The sequence below is a fragment of the Natrix helvetica genome, assembly GCF_964273705.1.
Source record: "Natrix helvetica genome assembly, chromosome: 6".
Lineage (NCBI taxonomy): Eukaryota > Metazoa > Chordata > Lepidosauria > Squamata > Natricidae > Natrix > Natrix helvetica.
In genome coordinates, this window is record NC_138553.1 from 73,202,666 (window position 1) to 73,219,575 (window position 16,910).

The 16,910-nt window shown below is 39.0% G+C and overlaps 1 protein-coding gene across 3 annotated transcripts in view; it reads right to left on the bottom strand.

The window, feature by feature from the left end:
- Window positions 1-442: 442 nt before the first annotated feature.
- PACSIN2 (protein kinase C and casein kinase substrate in neurons 2) overlaps window positions 443-16,910 on the bottom strand; it is a 48,225-nt gene continuing 31,757 nt past the window's right edge. For 2 of the 3 annotated variants that reach the window (XM_081956699.1, XM_081956700.1), the window contains 6 exons: window positions 16,699-16,874; window positions 14,188-14,308; window positions 10,306-10,427; window positions 5,710-5,826; window positions 4,947-5,143; window positions 443-2,466 (listed from right to left, as the gene is read on the bottom strand). In XM_081956699.1, the coding sequence (XP_081812825.1) occupies window positions 2,354-2,466; window positions 4,947-5,143; window positions 5,710-5,826; window positions 10,306-10,427; window positions 14,188-14,308; window positions 16,699-16,874 (846 nt within the window). In that variant the 3' untranslated portion in view covers window positions 443-2,353. The remainder of the gene's footprint in view (window positions 2,467-4,946; window positions 5,144-5,709; window positions 5,827-10,305; window positions 10,428-14,187; window positions 14,309-16,698; window positions 16,875-16,910) is intronic. The other variant, XM_081956701.1, reaches the window with a different exon arrangement.

The following is a 16,910-nucleotide window of genomic DNA, read 5'->3' on the forward strand; positions in this document are numbered from 1 at the left end:
GGGCGTGGCCAACTGGATGAGTGTGGCCAGCTTGACGTCAATCATTGGGCATAGCTGGCTTGGGTGGACGTGGCCAGCTTTATGCCACTCCCCAAACTGCTGGCGTGTTTCCTCTTCGCATTGGGTAGACCAGGCTGAAGCCATGCGGGCCGGCCGCTTACAATTTCCAGGATGGCCCCACGGGCCTGATCTGACCACATCAGACAGGACTTGGCCCACGGGCCTTGTGTTTGACACCCCTGTTCTAAGGGAATTTGGATTTAAGTAAAGGCACCTTTTCTTTTCCCACATTAGTTATTGTGTTTGGGGCTTACTCAGACTAGTCATTATGCATCCAGTACCTTGAATAAATAAGTTTAATTTATCTCAGGCTATAACCAAAAGAATATACAAATACAGTGCTTATGGTTAAAATAATATAGACCTTACGTGGTACTAAAAATTGGTTCAATTTTTTATTTTTAAAATACTGTACTGTCAAAAATATTGTGGACTAATTCTTGACCATTTATTCAAAATTTCCATTTCTGAACAATTATGCTGGAATACCAACACGACAGAGATCGAATACCCACTTAATATAATTAATCTTCAATATCAATAAATATGTAAATTTCCACAGACAAATGGAATAGTCAGGAAGCACTTACAGTATTTTCAGTTTCAACTATCATTTCAATTACAGTGTGATTCCCTAAGACATCATTCTACTGATAAGTTCTACATTTTCTATAAAGCAACATTTGAAACAAAGTTCACAATTTCGCTGTTTAAATTGCCTGCAAATCTATAGAGTCTGACACTTCTACAGCCGATCCGCAAACCAACCAAGTTTGTACAGTGTTTTGCTACAATAATCTACATCGGATTAATGTTAACTTTGGAATCACGTTTTAATCAACAATTATAGGTCTTTAGAATAAAACCCCAATATTATCATTTAAGGACTTAGATCACAGTATACTTTTGTTCTTTTTTTAGTGTGCTTTGGATGCATTTCCTGTCAAAAGAGTCGAAAGGTACACAATGAACTCTGGTCCCAGTGTCAGTTACAAAGCTGTAACAAAGGGAGGACAAACTCACATTTGTGCAAGAGTGGATGTGAGACTGTTCATGCAGACACTTGGGGGTAGGCACAGATGGAATGATAACTACAGTTGATTATAATATAATATGGAATGGAAAACTGAGTTGTTACACCTTAAGAGGAAGGCTACATTCACAGTAGACGGGATGGAGCACAGCTAAGTCTTTTACCTTATACCTAAATGTGTATTTATGAAACAGCAAATTTAAATATGCCTGCATTTTAAGTTGCTTTGCTGACTTTAAAAGCTGCTGTTAACTTTCCACTGAAGTTAATAAAACATTGATATTCTGGTGTCAGATTCAATCTGAAATCTAATGCATATACAATAGATTTTCTAATTAACACATGCTCCTTAATTTTAATATCAAATTATATATACATATATAGACAACTTAAAGAGCATATCAGTAAAAAGGCAGTACATTTTAGACTCTGGCTTGAAAAAATAAACCTCACATTTAACTTTCCAAATCACATAAAATCAGTAACTTACAGAACGTAAGTTTTATAATTGTATATTGTTTTTATAATGACATTCTTAAAATATGGGGAGATCTTTAAAATGTACATGATGTCCTTTAGGAAATCGAGATTTCAAGTGTCAAAATAATATTCACCAAGAAAAACGAATCCTTAAATATTTGCAGATAATTCTACTGGAATCTTTGCAATAGATACTGTAGTATATATGGCATTTTACACTATTAAGCCATGCTGACAGCATGAAAAAAAGGAGTACAGGATTGAGAGGACAATACTTCTGAGTCATTATTCATGTAACAGCTAATGAAGTAGTAGACCATGCAGGAATGAAATGCTACATAACTTTTAAGTTTTAAAAATGCATTTTTCACAGATTGCTAACAAATGCAGCGTTGCAATTAAAAACAATCTAAATTTCAAATGACGAAGATCAAGTCGCCACTGATGGAACGAAACCGAACTTAAGGCAACATCCAAAACAAAGGAAATGAGGCACTGATTTTAGCAAATTATGGAGCAAAATTTAAAAAGTCATCGTAAAATATGATAAAAATGAATGCTGTCACTTTCTTGCTGGCTTTCTGCTATCTTTAAGATGTCAACCTTTTCCTAGGTTTCAGCCTGAAGCATTGGAGATTGCTGAAGGAACATAGGAACCAATCAATTTAATTGCATTAAAAGATATATAGATAGATCAATAGATATATTTCAGTTCCTCTTATACTGAACCACAGGCATCATGTTGACTGATAGTAATTATATCATGTTCAGGATGATTGGTCACTGGATTGGTTCTACATAATTTGCAGGATACAGCCCAACTTGTCCATTGTCCAGACGACCTTTGCACCATCCTTGTTCATCTTCATCTTCTATTTTAGTTAGTTCTTCTCCTACGGGAGAGAAAAAAAGTAGTCTGATAACCCATCTATATACGAGAATGTGAATAAATGTTGTCCTTCTATAGCAGTTACGGTCTTCACTGTTTCTACTAGTAAATTATAAGAAATTATTTACACCCTGCAACAATTCCTCTAACACCATCAAACAACATTGCCTATTTCAGGTTGTTGGGAAGGATTCTATATAGGTGAATAAAAATGCCAAATTCAGTTTGCATATTTGGCATCCTATGCAACCACTCATTATAACAATACTACCATATACAAGTTTCTAGGTTCTATCATATCAAGACTTAAAATGGCATCCGCACATTCATGCATGTGCCTGCATCTTTCAGTTTGGGCATGTGCATGCGCAGTTTGGGCACTTGATGTCTACAAGGTTTGCCATCACTGAACTAGACACAAGGACCATTTTTTTCCGAATGCCATCACTCTGCTAAACAACTAATCCCCTCAACACTGTCAAACTATTTACTAAGACTGTATCACTATTATTCTTCTCTTCCTTCCTAGTATCTATCTCTTCCCACTTATGACTATAACCATGTTGCTTGTACCTTTAAAATTTATATTGTTTTGTTTCCTAGTATAATTTGATTGCTTATTAGTAACTTATCACTTTCACTAAGTGTTGTATCTTATGATTCTTGATGAATGTATTCTATTTTATTTTTCTTTATGTACACTGAGAACATATGCACCAAAGACAAATTCCTTCTGTGTCCAATCACACTTGGCCTATAAAGAATTCTATTCTATTCTATTATTATATTATATCATTGTCTCTTCTTTATATACACTGAGAGCATCTGCACCAAAGACAAATTCCTTGTGTGTCCAATCACACTTGGCCAGTAAAGGATTCTATTCTATTCTATATCTATTTTTACAGATACAGGAATTCCCATATGACATGTGTGCAACTTCATACTTTGTACCTGCGAACTTCCTACAAATTTGAGTGGGAAGGTAATGTCTCTCTACCAGCTGATTTCTAAAAAGCACCACAAACTTGCTTAACAATATATAACTATGTAAAATTAGTATGAGTTTAGCGGGAAACCTGAATCCGGCTCACACTTTGTCCCAAAAATAGGCTTTTTGGGGTGGGGGTGGGGTGACCAATAATGGAATTTTGAAATATGTATACCACTAAAAAGAGGATGTATGTAAAATTATAAATAGGAAAGATGTTTGTTGGAATATAATTATCAATACCAGCAATAGATGGTACCTTGCTCAATAGTAGTAACTGTGAGAGGGATCTTGGAGTCCTAGTGGACAACCATTTAAATATGAGCCAGCCGTGTGCATCAGCTGCCAAAAAAGCCAACACAGTTCTAGGCTACATAAACAGAGGGATAGAATCACGTGAAGTGTTAATACCACTTTATAATGCCTTGGTAAGGCCACACTTGGAATACTGCATTCAGTTTTGGTCGCCAGGATGTAGAAAAGATGTGGAGACTCTAGAAAGAGTGCAGAGAAGAGCAACAAAGATTATTAGGGGACTGGAGACTAAAACCTATGAAGAACAGTTGCAGGAACTGGGTATGTCTAGTTTAATGAAAAGAAGGACTAGGGGAGACATGATAGCAGTCTTCCAATATCTCAGGGGCTGCCACAAAGAAGAGGGAGTCAAGCTATTCTCCAAAGCACCTGAGGGTAGAACAAGAAGCAATGGGTGGAAACTAATCAAGGAGAGAAGCAACTTAGAACTGAGGAGAAATTTCCTGACAGTGAGAACAATTAATCAGTGGAACAGCTTGCCTCCAGAAGTTGTGAATGCCCCAACACTGGAAGTCTTTAAGAAGATGTTGGATAGCCATTTGTCTGAAACGGTATAGGGTTTCCTGCCTAGGCAGGGGGTTGGATTAGAAGACCTCCAAGGTCCCTTCCAACTCTGCTATTGTATTGTATTGTATTGTATTGTATTGTACTGTAAATATTAAATGAAGTGTGCTGAGATGCTAAAATACACCATGTAAATTAATTAGAGAGAGTGGAAAGGAAAGGTAGAGGGAAGGAGAAAGAGAGGAGACAGGAGAGAGGGAAATAGGAGGGAGAGTAGAAGTAGGAGAAAAAGAAGGAGTGGAAAGAGGAGAGAGAAGGCAAGAAGAAGAGGAAATAGAGAAGAGAGAGATAGTAGAGGAAGGAAAGGCGGGAGAGAGGGAGAGGAGATAGGATGGCGGTGAAATAGGGTATAGTATGGTGTATTGAAAGCAGAAGAGCAAATAATAGCTGTTCTGGGTCGAGGAAATGATATAATAATGGACAATACAATTTTTGTTTTGTTCAGATGTAATGGTATACTTGTAGTTACATATAGGGAATTAAAATAAAAAACTTTTTCAAATAAAAAATAAAAAGCACCACAAACCTCCCGAAAAACAGACACATCATAGACTTGAAGTTTCTTGCATTCCCTATGGGAGAAAAAATATGTAACACGACTAGACGGGACCTACCAGTCTTAAAGCTCAATTCATCATGCTCTTGGCCTTCATAATCATAGAGGGCTCGTACTCTCACTTCCACCGTAGAGGAAACATCTTCATCAAATGGATTCGATTCTCCTTGGGCGTCATTGGATGAAAACGGATTGCTGGTCTCTTCATCAGACCATTCAGCCCCCAAACTCTGGTTTTTCTCATAGCTGCTAACACTAAACACAAAGAACACATTATTTTAGCTTGGCTTGGCTGAACTATTGGGCAAGAGCTGTTAATATACCACTATCGCGGCCCACAAGGGCTCCTATTTAATCATGAGATGGTTTGTTATGTCAAACAACCAGAGAAAAGTCAGTATTAACAGTACACGGAGAAGCATATGTAGAGTACGTGTATAAGGTACGAACCAGCAGTTCAACACCAACACTGGGAAGAGAATTCGTTTAAGGAAAAATGTTATGTGATAAAGAGAGAGATTCCTAAGGGAACAGATCCAAACGAATATAGCCAGTGGTAAAAATTCCAGCAATGGTTTCAAAGCACGCTACCAAAGACCATGTCTGTGGAATCAGTGAAGGAAAAAAAAACCAATCCGAAAACGAAACAGGAAGAGAGCACGGGTGGGTTAGTCAAGTCTGCAAAAGGTACGTAACCTCTGAGCAAGGACTTCATGCACACAATGGTTTTGGAGAAGCCCAGAGTTGGAAACCCTGGATAGAGAGAAGTGTAAGCAAGAGGAAAAAAAAAAAGAACAAGTTGAGAACAGTCTTTCACCAACTTTTTGATTTTATTGTCCTCCTTTTCACTGACAGTACTTCCAGAATCGTCTTCGTCTTCAAAGGGATTGTAACTTGACTGTACTGACTGCACTGTGTTACTCGGGACACTAAGGTTGCTATTTGGGAGGGAAAAAAAGGGTTAAGGCGACCCTATCATTTCAGGGAGCCAACACACACATAGATTATAAACAGGTGACAGCAGAAATATACGTTCATCTATTTCTTGCGTTTTGTTATTATTTTTATTATTTATTTATTTATTTATTTATTTGCACTTCTAGACCGCCCCCTCTCCCAAAAGGGACTCGGGGCGGTGTACAGTCCACACAGCAAATACATCATCCACAGTAAAATTCATTAAATAGATAAACAGATGAATAAATAAATAAATCTTTAAAGAGAAAAGTTAGCATGTCTCCATCTTCCTTCTAAGATGGACGTTTTTAATTCATTTCTCCTCAGAAACAGTTTTTCTCAGATACAAGAGTTTATTAAAAAGTACCGTATTTTTCGGAGTATAAGAGCACCGGAGTATAAGACGCACCAAGATTTTGAAGAGGCAAATTTTTTTAAAAAAAACAGTTTTGCACTCTGCAGACCTCCCAAAAATGGCCTGGTTTTTGTGAAAACGGGCCCATTTTTGTTTAAAAAAAGGGAATACCTAGCCTTTAGGAGGCTTATAAAGTGCTCCTGGGGGCTGCGGGGGGGGCAAAAACGAGCAAAAAAAAAAGGGCACTTTTTCGCTTCTTTCTGTCCTCCCCAGCCCCCAGGAGCACTTTGGAAGCCTCCTAAAGGCTATGCACGGTTATTTTGGTGAAGGGGACGTCTTATACACTGAATAAATGCTGTATTCAGTGTATAAGACACACCCAGATTTTCATCCTTTTTTTGAGGGAAAAAGGTCCATCTTATACTCCGAAAAATACGGTGAATCAAATTCAGTTTATACACTGGAAGACAGTGAACAATGAACTGTAATATCTAATATAAAAATAAATCTGCTAAGCAATAAAAATGGAGAGATGCTTCAGAGTTTATGGGTATAAGTACAATTACCAGCAACCTGAAAAGGCCCATGCTTCAGGCCTTATTTATAATATAAATGGAGCCAGCTACTTGGCTAATTTCATGCCAAGAAGGACTGTCACTAAATTTAGCTTTAGGATAATCCCTTTTGGATCTTTGAGTATTTGAAAGCATTTAAAAGTAGCCTCATAATGCAGCACTCATTTTGCAAAGTTCCTATTGATTTTGACAGGTCTTAACTCCCAAGGAAAGCAGCAGTGCATCTCCAAGGAAGCATGAAGTTAAGAGAGAAAAGCATTGAGCAGTTCACACCTATCACAATACAATTAGAATCATAAAACTGGAAGGAACTTTGGAAGTCTTCAGGGGTCTTCAGCCTTGGCAACTTTAAGCCTGGAGGACTTCAACTCCCAGAATTCCTCAGCCAGCTTCGTTGGAACTCTGGGAGTTGAAGCCCACAAGTCTTAAAGCTGCCAAGGTTGGAGACCACTGGACTAGTCTATTCTGCCTAAGGCAAGAGACCTTATACCAGTCTGGACAATCAGTTGTCCAATCTTTTCTTGAAAACCTCCAGCGATGGAGCAGCTCCAGGAGGCAATGCCATCAGTTAATTCAGGGGTGTCCAAACTTGGGAACTTTAAGACTTGTGGACTTCAACTCCCAGAGTTCCAACGAAGCTGGCTGAGGAATTCTGGGAGTTGAAGTCCACAAGTCTTAAAGTTCCCAAGTTTGGACACCCCTGGGTTAATTGCACTGTCAGGAAATTTCTCCTTAGTTGATGGTAGGATCTCTCTTTAACGAGCTTCCAACCTTTGAGTCTTATCATAAGAGAATAAAATGAAATTGAAGACTTCCAGACTTTAAGGAGAATTTTATATGGACGAAACCCTGCTTGTTAAATACGTCGTTCATTTATCAGGATATTTTTCAGTGTACTGGAATACATGCCGATGTACTGAAGGACAGCACAAGATCGCAAGTCATTAACAAACCTTTGAGGCCCTGTATGGTACAAGGCATTTATCTCAGAAACACATTGTGTTATGAAAGTTAAGCAAATCACTTAAAACTTTAATGAAGCCACAAATTAATTGGAAAAAAACGTATTCACCAGAGATGTCGTTAAGTTATGCTTAGCCAGCCCCCTAAACACTAACATGTTAAGTGGGATACTCCTAGCCTAATTTCTACACGTTGGCAATATCTGGAATAATAACAAGAGTTACAGAAATTTCTGTGGTTGCAATTATGACTGCAGGACAGCCCCTCATAGAAAAGTGATTTAGGACACATGGTCCAATTCCCAAGCACAAGAGATGGCAATTGCCCCTTAATATTAACGCACTACAGGTAGTCCTCGACTTACGACCACAATTGAACCCAAGATTTCTGTTCTTAAGTGAGACATTTGTTGAGTTTTGCTCCATTTTATGACCTTTCTTGCCATAGTTGTGAATCGCTGCACTTGTTAAGTTAGTAACACGGTTGTTAAGTGAATGTGGCTTCCCCAGACGACCACTTCCCCTTCGAAGGTCACACAAGGTGACCACATGACCCTGGGACGCTGCAACCGTCATAAATATGAACCAGTTGCCAAGCATCTGGTTTCCGATCACAGGACACGGAGCTGCTGCAATGGTTGTAAGTGTGAAAAACAGTCCTAAGTCATTTTTTTCCATGCCATTGTAACTTTCAACAGTCACTAAATGAATTGTTGTAAGACAAGGACTACCTGCATTAAAATCCTGTTCTATTTATTAATATACGTATGCGCTGACTAATAGTCCTTTCGAATTCATGAAGCTAGATAATTGAATGTAAGTCTATTCCTTGTTTATGAAATGTTAATAAAAGGAAACCAAAAACACCTTGAAAAAGAACACACGCACACACATTGTCAACTCCTAATGTTGCCATAGTGAGGAAAGGGAGGGAGCGTATTCCACGCGTACTTTTGGCTAGAGTCGGATCTCAGATTACCGCAGCAGACTTGGGAGGGGTGCACCTCATTGGGTAATGTGATTTATGACACAGACTGAGGGGAGGGAAGGAACAGGGGTAAAATTCAGTATAAATCAAAATAAGGCTAAGGACTGACTTCACAAACAAGGCATTGCCAAAATGCTCCTAATAAATGACTGGTTTTCTTTTGAAATTTGACTCGAGACTCATGAATCAATTAGGGCATTTTTTGGAAACCTGACACACATATTAGGAGCTGGGGGAAAAATTTTGCAAAAGTCTGTCTTGGCAGCTTAGCTTTCTACACACTAAGCCCCCTTCAAGGAAAGAAAAACTGGTGTAATGCTTTAGTACAACCGTTCGTTTAGTGACTGTTCAAAGTTACAATGGCACTAAAAATGTGACGTACAGCTGTTTTTCATAGTTACGTTTGAGGTATCTCATGATTACATAACCAAAATTCAGAAGCTTGGCTCATATTTATGACGTTGCAGTGTCTTAGGAGGTCAAACCGATCAAGTTTGGTGACCTCCTGACAAGCAAAGTCAATGGGGAAGTTGGATTCACTTAACAACAAAGTTACTAACTTATCAACTTGCAGTGATTCACTCAACAACTGTGGCAAGAAAAGTCATAAAACGGGGCAAAACTCACTCAACAAATGTCTCACTTAACAACAGAAATGTTGGACTTTGTTGCGGTTGTAAGTCAAGGACTAGCTGAATAAGTGCTGCTGAGCAATATTTTTGGTCTAGGGACCTACGGTTTGTATGGGTCATTGCACAGGGGCCACAGCACCAGAAAGGAGGGGGAATATAAAAAAAAAATTGGGGGGGGGAGTGAAGGTGAAATTTTAAAATGTTATGATGTCTGCAACATTTGGGGGCATACATTTCACCTTTTAAAATCCTTTCCAGGGTCATCAGAGATATGTTACTCTGTAACTCTGCTCATATCCCCTCCTAACCCCGATCGTAATTTTTAAAAGTGTGTAAATTGGAAATTAAATTGGGAATTCCCAAGATTCCCAAACTTGCTTTACAGTATCGTAAAGAGACTTTACATGCTCTTCCATTATTTTATTTTGTTCGTTTTGTTTTGCTTGGGCATAGTGGTACATGAGAATGACGGCCCTTGAATTTCCCTTACAGAAGTCTATCATTTGACACAAATGGACATAATATTAGAACAAATAATAATTAACTAATGTAGAAGATTCAAGCATTCAAAAAAAATTGAATCTGGGGCTACAAAGCTTGGGATAAAAGCTCTATTGGGCAAGATATAGTATGCTACTATTCATCCACCACTATTATCTGGCAGAGTATAGAAACCATTTTCCTTTGTTACCCAATTAGACCCAATTACTGTCCTGTACAGCTGTTGTCTCTTTTGTACATTCTTGGCTACAAATCATACTTTGACTATTATCATCAAGTTTAACACCACGATGTCCAGGTAATCTTAAGATTATTTCTCATTTTTCCTTGAGATAGTGGAACTTAAAACCCAAATTCTTCCAATTGACCTAGTTTTAAAATATCCCAAATATTTGCACACCCCAATTTGAAACTTCAGTAAATAAAATTTAAAAAAAAACCATCTACCTGCTATTTTTTTGCGGCGACTGCTGATCCCCCGTTTGGTTAATATTGGTCAAAGTCACACCATCTGCTGCCTTTTTTTTCTCCCTTCTACTCAGAGAACGGTTCAGATCAGCTGACCAGTCCTATTGCAAAGAACCACAAAAACATTTGAAGAAATTTGCTACCAGAGAACATCAGCTTGGAGGTCTCCATTATATTCAAAGACAACATGGTAATTTCTACACAGCTAGGACAAAATCCCTTCTTAATTCCAGGCCTGCTTTTCAGTAAAGATGAATGTCCTCTACTGTGAGAGAGATCCTAAAGAGAAGCAATTTATTAACATTAGAAGGCAACAAAACGAGTTTGAAATATTACACTTGGGTCAAAATTACATCCACCCAAGTAGGAAAGATCCTGTTTGCTAGGTTTATCACAGACGAAAGATGTAATGTATTTTGCCTCTTTAAGCAGTAGTTCAATTGAAGTACTCATCTCAATTGTGCCTATTTTCAGTTTCCACATTTCTAGCCTACTGAAATTAATGGTTTGTCAATGGAGACACATTATATTAAGGATCCATGTCTATGGTTTAGAACAGGGGTGTCAAACTCAAGGCCTGCGGGCTGAATCCAGCCCGTAGAGTGCTTAAATCTGGCCCACGGGGCCGGCCTGTAAATAACAAAGGACACAGTGCCTCTGGCAGCCAAAACGAGGCATGGAGGGGCAAGCATGGCTCCCTTGTGCCACGTTTTCAGCCTGGATGGCCTCCTGCAGCACTTTGCCGGCGAACATGGGGCACGGTGTGGTAGCACACAGCCTACCTATGCCCTGTTTTGGCCAGCAAAGTGCTGCAGGAGGCCATCCAGGCCGAAAACAGAGTACAGGGAGGGTCGCACATGCCCCCCCCCCCACGCTCCGTTTTGGCTGCTAGAGGCACTGTGGGCCGGTCCTTTGCTTACTACCGGTTTGCAATCCGTGCGCGTGCGCTGTTCAATGTAAATTGTTCTTCGCGCATGTGCAGAATAATTTACAGTGAACTGCGCACGGGCAGTCACTAAAAACTAAAATGGCGGCAGCCCAGCAACAGCGAGGGAACCAGTTCTGGATCGTGGCAGGCTAGTTGTTTGACCCAGACCTGAATTCCATTACCAGTTCAGCCGAACCAGCAGCAACACACCTCTGGTGGAGGGGAACTACAATGCTAATCCGGCCTTCGAAGTAATCCAGTTTGACATCTCTGGTTTAGAATAACAAATGAAAGCATTGTTTTGCCCCAGTGCTTTTCTACATATCTTTCTTATTACCCCATCCTGTACGTCAAATTTTCTCATACAAAACATGAAAGAAATAGTATGCCCTTAACACACCTGATATACCCTGAATCATATAAGCCACTGGTTCTCAACCTGTGGGTGGGGACCACTTTGGGGGTCCAACGACCCTTTCACAGGGGTCGCCTAAGAACATCTGAAAACACATATTTTCGATGGTCTTAGAAACCGAGACACCAATTTTATGGTTGGGGGGGGTCACCACAACATGAGGAACTGTATTAAAGGGTCGCGACATTGGGAAGGTTGAGAACCACTGATATGAGCAGAACCAAGGACTCAAGGTTCAAAATGATCTCCGGCATTTAGTATAATTTAAGATTAGGCATATAAAATGTTTATTTGTACATCCTTTGACCTGACATGCCTGTATCACAGCTTCTTCTTCAAAGAGCTTTTTCAAAGGATACTGGCAGAAAGTTCGTTCCCATCTGTTTCCTTTAGGGGGCAGATGTCTGATTTTGGTCCTTAATGTCTTAATCATAAGGCAAACTTATGATTTGGAAAGCCTGCGTCTAAACTTAAGTGTATAAGTGTATTTGAAATAAACCATAATAGAAGGAAGTTGAAAAAGTATACCTAAAATTGAATATGATGCAATGGGTTTTGATGATGATTTATGAAGTTTAAATAAGAAAATTAAAATATTGTGCTACATAAAGTTAACACTTACTTCATCCTTGTTGCATGAAAAGCAAATAAAATGATCGTTAGGAAAAATGATATTTTATTCTAACTCATTTTAAAACTTTTATATGTTTGTTTTTACAAAAACTTGCTGTTTATGTCATTTGAAATAAATGCACAGATTAAAAAGTATGCATGAGATTAAAAGCTATGTTATCCCACTTGAAACAAATGCAATAGTATATTAATACTTCACAATTAGATGAAACACAAAAGACATTTATTTATTTACAATTTATCATATGCCTACTAATTAGAATTAAAAATTAGTGCTATATGCTGGATTTTACCATTAATCAAAAATTAACATGATACCCAATTTCTTTTGCATATTATTTTACCAATATCCTCTGCTCAAATGTATCTCCTCAATCAAATTCTGGATCATTTCATAGCTTTCCCATAACATCCATATAATTTAACGCTGCAGCCTAATTTTATAGAGGTCATCAAGCACACTACAACCAATTTCGTTGTATTTAAATACAATGACAATGAAGATTATACTTATACTACTTTAGAAAAAATACTATATTTATCTGTCAAAGTGCTCCAGAATTTAAGACAATCTTCTCAGCATTAGACAAACAAACCTTTAAATACTAACAGTTATCTTGTTATGTACACCCTGGGTGATCCTTTCTGTTCCCCCTAAATAATCATGTGCCTGTCTGTCTGTCTGTCTGTCTATCTATCTAAATGGCTGTGTGTGTGTGTGTGTGTGTGTGTGTGTGTGTGTGTGTGTGTGTTCCAGCATAACTCTGGAACGCCTCGAGCAATTTCAACCAAATTTGGTACACAGATGACTTACTCTCTGGAGAAAAACACTGTGGGGGTAAGACACTCCTAACACCCCTCAGGGTATGTGTTCTGTTAAGATACAGCCTGTTTTGCCATATTGCCATACTGGCTTCTACTGTACAGCGCAGTGAAGTTGCCATGGTAACAGCTTCACAGTACTCCACAAGGGAACTCCCTCTGGTAATGGGAAAAATCCAACATTAGAAATTCCGTTTGGTCCGGGCAACGCCTGGTTATCAGCTAGTACTATATAAAATAATACTTGTAAAGTATCATTCATATTAACTTTGAATCCAGGGAACTTCAAGGCTAAATTTTGTCCTACGCATTTATGTATTTTAGATTTGTTGAGGCCACACCATTCCCAAAAGAATCTGGCCAGCTTACTGTACATTGTATCTAGTATAGGTATGTAGTCCTCTGCTTATGACGCCAATAGGAACAGGAATCGCTGTCACTAAGCAACACTGTCATAAAATGCAACACCATGTGATTGCGTTGCGCACAGCAATCATCTTTTCCAATTCTATGATTCTGTCTCCACTACCGCCTGGCGTGATATTTTTTCGATTTCCATGAAGTTTCATAAAAGTCTCCCATTCTAGAATGAACCAGGATGAATGCTGCTTATATTTCCAAGTTCAATCAAACTACATTTACCAACACTTTCATTAAAAGCCGTCTCCCTATTTTGCTTCCTAGATTTGTGGTGCTGGGGAAGAATATGTGTTCTCCCTTCATGCCTATGGAGACTCTCAGTCCTCCAGGTCGTCCGAAAGGTGCTTTTTTTTTTCAAGAGGCAACCCGGATTTCCTGTTTTTTCTTTGAAGACGTTTCTCTTCTCATCCGAGAAGCTGCTGAAGAAGCTTCTTGGATGAGAAGTGAAACATCTTCAAAGAAAAAACAGGAAATCCAGGTTGCATCTTGAAAAAAAAAGCACCTTTGGGTTATTCTCCCTAAAGTTAGGCACACCTGTGCTATTCTTCTAAGAACCAAAAGAATATATTTCTTCTCTCATAAGCTTTACAAGAGAAGCTTCCAGAAATTGCAAGAAGGACCACAAGCCAAGTAAAGCCTTTACCTCAAACTGGGGCCAGTTCATAGACATGCCAGGTCCCTGGTTAGCCCTGAACCACCTTAGATCTTCAACCGCATCCGCTGTTTTAATGCTCTGCTCCATTTCACGATAAATATTTTTATAGCTGCAAGAAGAACATTTTTTTACAAATTATTACAGATCCAATTAGAAGAACAGGGCAATCCTTACTTTGCCCAAGGGTCATTTGAGAATTTTCATATGAATATCTACGAATGAGGACATCTCTCTATTTATTTTTTTCTAATACCAGATAACTTCAAAGTATATGAAAATAAAAATTGAACCAACATGCCAAGCCAAAAATAAAATACATCTAATTAAAATGTTGTTGGGAGCATCAGAAAAAAGCACATTATTTGGTTCGATTTTTGTAGCAAAATTACAATTTTAAAGTTTTGCCAAAGTTTACACAGGCCATTCATAAGTATCGACAATATGATTGTGCAAATTTACACAGCCAGTGACAAGAGAATTAACCCAAGGGAATCTGGTTCAGCAGACCTTCGTCAATTCTTGTCTTTCAGTTACTTTTGTGACCTCAATTGATCTTTCACATTCAAAATCAAAAGCTAAACGGAACTTCTTTAAAGCAGACGTTACAATGACATTCACGGAAATTAGATATATAGAATACACTACCCCTGATTCTCAAAACTCAATTGTCTATGCATTGCTAAAGAATATCTGATGTTATATACCAGTATGCCTTACAACAGGGATGGCAAAACTTTTCGGCACCGAGTACCGAGATGGTCATGTGGAAACGTTGCGCGAGTAAGCGCATGCCAGATCATCAGGACCGCACCCTGGAGAAGCCAAACTCCTGGGTTCTAGCAAGCATGATCAGCTGGCTGGCACGCATGCTCAGGCCAGTTTTTGGCACTGCCACGCACACAAAGGTCAGTTGATCATCACATGTGCGCCAGAAATCTGGAAGATAAACAGGCAAGGCTGTGCATGCCAGGCGACATGGCTTCGTGTGCATTTTGAGCACGCGTGCCATAGGCTCTCCATCACGGCCTTACAATGTATGAACATAAAGAATTCCATTTTGTGACATGCTGGACTAACCCATGTTTCACATGATTTGAGTTTTGCTCTCCGCTATGTGAAAGTTAAGAGTAATTGATCATTTCCAGATTCTTGTTACTGAGACCAAGGAAAAGCCTTTTCAGTTTTTCTTTCTCATACTTTTTAAACCTTTTACCTCTCTTCAGGAGGATGACTATAAATTAGCAAATTTATACAAACTTAAGCCATTATTTCTTTAGGACAGAGGACAGTTCTAATAGTTACGCATTGGTAATCTTACGGATTACTTTTAATCGTAGTATTTTTTTAAAAAAAAATTAAAAAACAATAGGTTTTAATAAAGATTAGAATTGACTGCTAAGTTACTTAGCCTTATAAGTATTTTCTTACAAAGTTAAGTACAGCAATGTAGTTTTTAAAATATGTTTATATTGATTTTGATATGTTTACAAAGTAAAATGGTAAGCAGTACCATTTCACAAGCAGGGCAAATATTTTATTACTAATCTATAGCAGCTCTAGAACTAGGCATTCAAAATTCTCTTTAAGTTTTCATGGTCCATCAAAATAAAGTCAGCAGGCAGTCTTACCAAAGGCACACTCTGGGACAGGACATTCTGCCAGCACATGGATTTTCTCAATGGGTGCCTAAGCAGGGCTCCTGTTTTGACTGAGGCTTCCCAAGAGCCTGAAACAAACTCTTTGGCCCAACAAAAACCCCTTTTATTAATTTACCGGGAATTCTGCTCATTGACAGCCGGCAAAGTCTTTCAAGGGAGGATTTTTTGGTCACAGACCTTACCTGGCTTGGAGAGCTGACAGGCCAATATCTGCAGAACTTGGCAAGGAGTCTAAGAAAGTCACGAACCAATTAAGCGAACTAATTGTCTCCTGCAAACTCCCCTCCCCTTTCGCTCCTCTTTTATTTCCTCTGGGAGGGGCCATTCATCATAGTGGCCTTACTCCCAAGTCGACCCTTGTTCTTTAGCTGTTCCCTTCGTCTGGCAGCTCTGCGCATGCGCACGCTGGAAACAGGCTCCAGCTGTTCGTCTGCCTCACTGATGCCTGACTCTGAAGGCATCTAATAACTGTCAGACGGCTCTGGCCCCCTCCCTGCTTCCGACACAGAGCCCTCATCAGAGCCTTCTCCAGACTCCAGGACTGGCCCATGTTCCTCCCCAACCTCCTCATTGTCTGAGCCACAACAGCCCCTGATCTCATTTTAGAAGCCAGGCAGTTTGATAGAGCAGGGTAGGTGATCCAGCAAAACTACACTTTGGGGCTTTAAAAACGAAGTGCTGCCCACAAGCACAGCAGGTACCAAATATACAGTGCATTCTTGACAAAGTATTGTAAATGTGCACCTTGCATTTTGGGAGAGAAAAAAAAACTAGTGCTTCAAAACCATTTTTAAAAAGAATGCTATTTGTATCCTGCAGCATCCTCCACCTTAATTCTTACCTTGAAACAGTAGACAAGTCAAGATGTTTCTGAACTTCTAGCAACACTTCCCGGAAGAAACGCAGGCGTTTTTCCTCGAACTGCTGGCACTGTTCAAATACCTGCTCCATGTTTTCCATATACTGAGGGGTGGTACTGTCCAGCTCTTTAAGAGACTTTTCATACTTCTCTTTCGTCTTTAAAAGTTAAGTGTATCAAGTTGTCAATATGAA